This window comes from Protobothrops mucrosquamatus, unplaced genomic scaffold, assembly GCF_001527695.2.
Source record: "Protobothrops mucrosquamatus isolate PMUCROS unplaced genomic scaffold, P.Mucros_1.0 scaffold687, whole genome shotgun sequence".
NCBI lineage: Eukaryota > Metazoa > Chordata > Lepidosauria > Squamata > Viperidae > Protobothrops > Protobothrops mucrosquamatus.
The window spans coordinates 231,118-239,762 of NW_015386973.1; the positions used below are offsets into that span (position 1 = coordinate 231,118).

Here is an 8,645-nt window from a genome sequence, read left to right on the forward strand (position 1 = left end):
AAAGATTCAGCCATCACAACAAACCTTGTATTGTCCATGACATTTCTAAGCAAATACATAATTTAAAACTTCCCCCATCGATTTAATAAATATTCTATCAAGGTACACAATTTTATCTGCTTGCTCTGATTTTCTGGCTTTACCTGCTCACATGGTAAGGTATAACTTGCAATCATTTGGTTCATTTTCTCTGTGAAATACAACTAAATTAATCATAATCGACTTGGTATTCAGTACATTAATTTCTCATGCATTATACAAGTAATGTTTCCTAGTGTGGCTAATGTAAATATTAATTCATAATTTTTATATAGTTCACTTTCTAAAAGGCTATTTTATTTATTTTCAGTCCTATTACTTATTCCTGGGAAGGTGGAAAGTTGATTTCTGAAAATGATGATTTCGAAGATATGGTAGTAACCAGAGAAGACTATGAAGAAAATGGGCATAGCATATGTGAAGAAAAATTTGATATTTAAATAGATTACTTCCATATAAGTGTTGTATTATATAGATTGGCAAGATGTCTTCATGTGGTGTTGTGTCATAGAATAACTAATATTGATGAACTGTCTATATATAACTGTACTTATTTGTGTACATGAGTATACAAACATATAGGTGTATATATTGGTTATTACTGATCACTGAATTCATGGTAAATATATGAATTCTAAAGAAAATAACTAGAATAGCTCCTTAAAGGAAGTCAGTTAATATATCAGAATATTTTGTGGCCGAGATGACTTACAAAGTTTTAAATGTATAGTATGTATGAAACTTTAATGTATATATGAAACCTTAATTTTGGATTCTAGAAAGATAATTATGTATAACTCAAAAGCTAGTTCATTTTTAAAAATATCTAATCTTGGTCAATTTAATAAATGGGTAATTTTATCCACAGGTCCTCTTTATTAGTGGAAAGGCAACCACTACTAAACTGAAGACAAAGGTAACACACTGCAGTGTCAAATCTCTTAATAGAAAAATATTCCAAGGAATTAAAATTGGAAGGGGCCATTCAAGTTATTGAGTTTAGACCCATTCTTAATGTAGGGATTTAAATTAAATTCTCTTAGACTGTCTAGCCTTCATGTTAACAAAGGCAAAGGTTGGACAGCCATTTGTGTGAGAAGATAAGAGGACTCCTGGCCTGAGTACAAGTTAGATTAGAAAACATCCAAGGTAACTCTCAACTTTCCCAAAAAGGGGAGCCCACCATGATTTTACTTGTGGGAAGGTTTTCCTAACATTCAGTTGAAATCTTGTCTTCTTGTAATTTAAATCCATATCCTCTACTATGGAGTTTAATAGAAAAGTGCTAACATACAGTAGTGCTTCAGCTTTCTCAAGATTATAAAAACCTAGCTCCATTAATGTCTGTTTGTAGAATTTAATTTGTAGTCTTCATTACAGTCCTAACCCTCATTGCTGTTCTATGAATTTGTAATAATTTCTCCAAATCCCTTACCAAGTGAGTTCAAATCTGAATACAGAAAAGTAGTTGTAATGGGGACTGACAAAATTTTCAGTGCCAGATGTTCCAACAATATTTTACTATCAATTTCATTCTATGATGAAGTTTAACATAATAGGAATAAATAGACCTATATACAACCTGGCTCCTTTGGGTGGTTGTGGATGCATATAGCTGGAGTCAGGAGATAAATGTTTTTCCTAGGGAGGGTGAAATCCCACTAGCCTCAAAAAAATGGTAATGTGCTGTCTTTTGAAGAGGCTGTTTCTGTCCAGCTGTATTGGATGACTTCCTGTCTTCAAATTTGTCTTTTGGAGCAAATTCTACAGATGGTAGGGAATTAATTAGATCTAAAATGAAATGGCTCATCTGATCCCTTCCAGTCTGGATTCAGGTAGGCACATGAGAAACAGGAATAATTTCTCTGGAGCATTACCTTCCTCAGAACCTGATTACAGATTTGCCACTCCTTTTTAGAACCCTTGACAGCATTCAGTAATTCAACTATGGTATCCTTGTCACCACTAGGAGGGAGAGTTATAAGGGAATCTTTGTTAAGATTCTTTGTACATGTAAAATAAAGACTCCTCAGAAATACTAAGACGAAATGCTACATTGAGAAGCAACCGTCAAGACTTTTGAATGCCAAGATGTTTATGCATCTTGGACTTATTTACATCTATGATCCATAAAACCTGTACATTCTCATAATTCTATTGTACCTCAGTTCCCATGTTGATCTTTAGAATCTGAGACTATATAAATGAATTTGTATCAGCAATTTCTGCACCAAGTGGCAGTGGCCAATGCAAGTAATAATAACTGCAAAGTATGCATTTATGTAATTTCATTATGATGGCATTTATGTAATTTCATCATGATGTATACAGTATGTAAACACATCATTTGTGTGATGATGTAATTAAGCATATATAATTTGCTCTCCCTGTTCCTTAGGACAGGGGTCCCCAACCTATGGGCTGTGGCCTAGGATACACACGGGTGAAAATGGGGATGCTAGTGCGGGGCGAGTGTCCATGGCCCATTTGCGCATGCTAGCTTGGGTGGGTTGTATGGCCCGTTTGCGCATGTGCGAATAGGGATGCTAGCCGCCGCAGGGGGTGCACAGCTGTTCATGCATGTACACAGGGCCAGCCACATGCGTGAATGGGGCCGCTAGAGCTGCGCCAGTGTGCATGGCCCCACGCACACACCAATTTTGAAGCTGCTCTCCTTCCCTCCGGTCTGCGAGCCCGCAAAGGTTGGAGACCTTTGCCTTAGGATACCCACAATTCATATATTGCTATTTATTAAAGTACAGGTAGTCCTCAACTTAGGATGGCAATTGAGCCCAAAATTTATGTTGCTAAGCAACACAGTTGTTAAGTGAGTTTCACTTCATTTTACCTTTCTTGCCACAGTTATTAAGTGAATCACTGCAGTTAAGTTAGTAACCCGGTTAAGTGACTATGGCTTCCCCATTGACTTTGTCAGAAGGTTGCAAAAAGTGATCATAGGACCCTGGGACACTGCAAAGGTCATAAATGTGAACCAGTTGCCAAGCCTCTGAATTTTGATCATGTGACCATGGGGATGCTGCAATGGCCATAAACTGTGAAAATGGTCCCAGCACTTTTCAGTGCCGTTGTTAACTTTGAACGGTCACTAAATGAACTGTTGTAAGACGAGGATTACCTGCGCAAGTGGCAAGAGCTCATGCAATATATTAAGCCAGTGTTTCTCAACCTTGACAATTTTAAGGCGTGTGGACTTCAACTCCCAGAATTCCACAGCCAGCATTGCTGGCTGTGGAATTCTGGGAGTTGAAGTCCACACGCCTTAAAATTGTCAAGGTTGAGAAACACTGTATTAAGCCAACACAAAGCAAGCTAAAACTATGCCCTAGTCTAGTGCAACGAGTGAAGTCGGCCTTCGTGATGAGAGAAGAGCCCCAAACAGAAAGGGAAGTTCCAGCGTCGTCTTCCAGCCGAGCACTCCTGAAGAACCGTCGCCTGGGGACGGAAGGCGTCCATAACAGCCAGGAGCACCTCCTCGACCGCCTCACTCCAAACCCGACCCCCCTCGAACGGGCAATCAAACTCCACGGACGCTGGAAACTACCGTTGGCGGCGTAAGCGGTGGGCGGGGCTTCCTCCGGCACAACTTCCGGCCTTGAGCCCATCTCCTGTTTTTCTCTCGCAGTGACAACAACCGAGGCGGGCGGCGGAAGCTCGGGGGAAGGACTATCCGGGTCAGGTTGGGCGGCTGAGGTGGTCGCCATGGCGTAGCCGAGCCTGGTCTGCACTTGGTCAACCACGCCCCACGGGGGGGGGGGCTGTATCGTTTCTTCAGGGAGAGGTGAGCCGGGTTGAGGGCGGCCTTCGCTGTCGGTGCCGGAGAGGGGCCTTAAAACCTTGGAGCGGGGAAGGGCCCGTTTTCTGCCTCCGAATCGCAAGGAGGGCCTGAATGGTGTATTCTGGGCAGGGCAGGGCAGGGATAGGGAGAGTTGGGTGACGTTATTCCTCTCCACCGTGTTTTCTGCTAGTTTTCTCGATCGGTCGCGAGCGACGTGGCGAAAAAGAGTAATAAGCTTCTTAGTAACGATACAATTTCCTAACCCACAGGCTCTTTCGGTTAAGAGGAAGGACAGCTTCAGCCTTTTGCTTACCCGGTGAAAATCTCGTATCTGTTTTTTGGGGTTTATTTATCCGAAAGAATGGGCTGCTGTTTGTATATCTAGTAGCCTGACATCTCAAAGAATATCAACGTTTTTTTAAAAAAAAGAATAGAAGCACTTTTGCTCTTGTGATCCGATAGCTGATTAATCTATTTTTTAAATGGGCAGTATAAATGATACTACAGCACAGAGAAATACAGCATATTTAAAAGTCTGTATGTATATTGAAATACCAAACGAAGCATAAAAATAATATGGGCTGAGTATATTTTATGTGTTTAGTTGTCCACTTATTGCACCTTCTGACAAAACTTGCTTGGGAAATCTAAGCCAAAACAATGGGATTGCCCTGTTTTGAAGAGAATTAAATTCTTTACTTTTTAATGTGTCGTGGGTCTTCTGAACCTTTTTCTGACAGCTCACTAAAAGTAATTTCTTGTGAGATATGGAAGCAGTTAAACAGAAATTACTACCTTTAAAACATCTGAAATGCTACTGATGTCCCAGTCAAAAGTATATTTAGTAAACTTCACATTGAAAATAGCAGAATTGAAATCTTTATTTCCAGGCTTAAAAAGCAGAGGAATTATTCCCAAATTTGCTTTTGTTATGATGAGCTGAAGTCATATGCATTTATGTGTGATTAAGGATAATTAAACACCTTGCTACATATTTCTATTTGGTTTGTTCTATTTTCATTTTAAAAGATAAGTTCAAACTATTTTTACAGATATGCCATCTCCCTAAGTTACACCTAAAGCAGTTTTTGGATAGCCTGTTTGGGGAAAAAAATTCAGCTGGAATCTCTATAGAGCTGCAGGCACGCTTCTTACAGCAGGTTCCTAAACTTAATTTCTGGAGTTTACAGCTGTACTAATTTTTATATCTATAATATTTTCTATATCCTTAAATGACTTGCAAATACTGTTTTTCATAAGTATATTACTATGTCACAATAGTTTCTATGTATGATGTGTATAAACGATACTCTTATAATTTGTATGCTACTACTCAAGCGTGCAAACATCAAAAAACAAATCCTTATCTTCCTATACTCTTGTCAGCTACTGGGCATCTTTCATTTAAAAGGCCCTACAACAGGCATGTCAAACTCGTGATGTCGTGTGACGTATTGCGACTTTTTCCCCATTGCCGGCAGTGGGGTGGGCACAGTTTCGGTGTGACGCATCCAGCCTGTGGGCGGGCAGTTTGACATGCCTGCCCTACAAAAATGAATTCTTTTCACACTCTTTCCTAAATGTCAAAAGGGGAAAGAGGCATTCTGACCTCAGAAGACAGAGTATTGTGTTCTACAATGAGGATGCTGCTGCTGGGAAGGCCATTTTATAGACATCTGTCCCCTTAATCTCTCAGGAGAGGGGTACTCATAATACCCCTCCCATTGAGTAAGCATGTTTCATTCAGATCACATCATTTGAAACTTATAAGGAATACAGTGATATAGGAGTTTATAGTTAATAGATTTTGAATCAAATCACCTGCAGATTATAGGTCATTTTCAAGAGTAGTTTCACGTAGACCAAATTGTCTCTGTCTAGCTTTGGGACAACAAGAGTTAGAGTCATTAACTTCATTTCTTTTCATCTGGAAAAGTCACAGCTGATAGTCCAACCAGAACTGGCCAAAGGCTCTATTTAAAAGAAAAGAAAACACACATAAATAGTAAAATAACAAAAAGGTACAACATAAACATAAAAAAAACAGAGATGGGGGAAAGAGTGATTATGCTGTAACAAAAGAATATCTAAAAAAGAGGGGCAAAACATAATGGTAATAATGCAAAATTAATTTTGTCCTTAAATTAATAATCTAGACATAAAAATATATTGTTTCATCTTCTCAATTTTAGAACACAGGCTTTTCAAAATAGATAACAGACCTATAGATGTATTCCTTAAAATCCTTATTAACAGTTTCATAAAATTATCATCTTTGCCATGTCCCAGGCTCAATATAGCCAAAGTTCTTTCTGAAATGACAAAATCTGTTTTTCAGAAATACAGCTCCATCTCTCATTAAGATCTTTAATAATGTTTCTTCCCCAAAAGTTTGCTGACATAAGTTGAAATTAACAAGACTGCATTTTCCTCCATTTTAAACATTCTTCTAAGCGGTCTAGTAAATATAATATTTTCTGATGAAATAATTTCCTTTTAAATCATTATTAAATTATTTAAAGCATATAACAAAAAATTATATAGCATGCCGAGTGCCACTACATATCTTAATTCTGTTTATTCGAAGAGGCCAATGGTTCAAGAACACCACTGGAAAAAAAAGGAGACAAGAGTTATCCTTATCAGGTACAATGGTATGATTTTTTAGTGTTTCTCATTTTTAGCAACTTAAGATGTGTGGACTTTTAACTCCCAGAATTCCCCAGTCACCAGGCTGGAGAATTGTTGACAGGAGAATTTGGGAGTTGAAGTCCATGCATCTTAAAAATGCTGAGGTTGGGAAGCACTTATTTAATTTGATAGGTTAAGAGATGAATCAATTCAAAATAACTTAACTGCTTGATGAAGATATAAAATTGTAATCTAATGAAAAAAATGTGGAAAACCATAACTTTTTAGGCCATTCTTCATAAAAGTAATTTGAAAAATATCAAATATTTTTTCAAAACTAAAAACAGCTGATTCCAATTTCTGTTATGATATCAAAATATCACTCATCAGGTGAATGTTGTCAGATATCCAGGCTCTACTAATCACAGCCCCCACCTGCTCTTCTAGCAGGAACCATATGTCAAGGAGAACCCCCAGATTGCATATCTGCTCTTTGCCAGCAGTACCGCATCTTTGAGAGCTGTAAATGGAACAATCATGAATACAGAACAACTTTGTAACAAAGTCAGTTTCATTTTATTAGGATTAAGCATGAATCTGTTCAACTTCATTCAGTCGTACACTATAGAAAATAAAAGAAAATGTCTTGACAGAAGATTTATTTCCAAAGTAACAAACAGATAAACATTGCAGAAGTCCAGATGAAGGGGGAGGGGTACAAAAAACATCTTAGATCGGCACCATCCTAACTTATTTGAAATGTGTTTTTCTGGATTTTGTTGTTATTCTGTCTCTCACTGTTAAAATAAATAATGGGCAAACGTACAAAATCAGCAGGGGATCAAATAATTTTTTCCCTCACTGTATGCCAGACATGTCAAACTGGCGACGTCATGTGATGTTGCACAATGTAGCAGGACAGTTTTGCCATTGCCAGCAATGGGGTGGGCGCAGCTTCCGGATGATGCGTCCAGCCCACAGGCCGGCAGTTTGACACCCCTGCTGTATGCACTCAGTTAAGACTGCAACTTCTGTTTGGTTAGGATCAGGGTGGCTAATGATGATTTAAAAAAAAAAAATCGGATTTTTTTTTATTTAAATCGGATTTTTTTTATCAAATTTATTTTAATAAAATGCTTTTGGAGTAAAAAATCTATCTAAAGATAGTTTGAGATTGAAGGTTAAATCCTATGAAAAATGGTAAAAAGAACTATATGAAGCCTGGCATTCCACAAGCAATTCTATCAACAGACACATTGATCTACAACCAGCCTATGAACTCCTCAGAATCCAAATCAACCACACAGCCAACCAGAGACAGCATCGATCCTTAAATCACGCAAGCCCTCTCCCCCCCACCAGCAGTTTACCTCTCAGTGACTCTGACCTGATGTCACAAGACTCTCATTGATGACTCACACCTCACCCATCACGAGACCCTCACTTGACACACCCACACCTGAAGCCCTTATAAACAGAAGAACACTGACAATGACATCCGTTAAATTCTACTGAAGATGTTACCTAGCCTGGTAGTGAAACACCCATAAGCTCAGAGAACAAACCTTCACCGTCATCCTACACTTGAGCTACAGATATTCACCACTATTGCAGAACTATATGTGTTTACCCGAACAAGAGAAGTCTGAAATTAGACGTGATAGCAATATTCCAATATTTGAAGGGCTGTAACGAGAATATGGATTCATTCCAAGTAATGCCAAGAAAATGATGGAAGCTTTCCAAAGCTTTCCACGGCTGACACTGGACGACCAGTTGGCGGCTGTGGCCAGGGGGGCGTTTTACCGGGTACGCCTGGTGCACCAGTTGCGGCCTTTTCTAGACCGGGATGCCTTGCGCACAGTCACTCATGCTCTTGTCACCTCCCGCCTGGACTACTGTAATGCTCTCTACATGGGGCTCCCCTTGAGGAGCACTCTGAGGCTCCAGTTGGTCCAGAATGCGGCCGCGCGGGCGGTGATCCCATGTAACGCCGCTGCTGCGCGAGCTGCACTGGCTGCCTGTGGCCTTCCGGGTGCGCTTCAAGGTGTTGATTATCATCTTCAAAGCGCACCATGGCATTGGACCTGGTTACCTCCGAGACCGCCTTCTGCCACAGATTGCCTCCCACCGGCCGATACGCTCCCACAGAGAGGGCCTCCTCAGGGTGCCGTCAGCC

General features: G+C 39.6%; 2 protein-coding genes across 5 annotated transcripts in view; both read left to right on the forward strand.

Moving 5' to 3' along the window:
* The window catches only part of ACTR6 (actin related protein 6), a 14,843-nt gene extending 13,466 nt beyond the window's left edge, over nucleotides 1–1,377 (forward strand). For all 4 annotated transcript variants that reach the window (XM_015818152.1, XM_015818153.1, XM_015818151.1 and 1 more), the window contains exon 11: nucleotides 350–1,377. In XM_015818152.1, the coding sequence (XP_015673638.1) occupies nucleotides 350–479 (130 nt within the window). In that variant the 3' untranslated portion in view covers nucleotides 480–1,377. The remainder of the gene's footprint in view (nucleotides 1–349) is intronic.
* Nucleotides 1,378–3,689: 2,312 nt separating this feature from the next.
* Nucleotides 3,690–8,645, forward strand: part of SCYL2 (SCY1 like pseudokinase 2) — a 38,528-nt gene continuing 33,572 nt past the window's right edge. The window contains exon 1 of the mRNA XM_015818155.1: nucleotides 3,690–3,838. The gene's annotated coding sequence lies outside the window, so the exon portion shown is untranslated. The remainder of the gene's footprint in view (nucleotides 3,839–8,645) is intronic.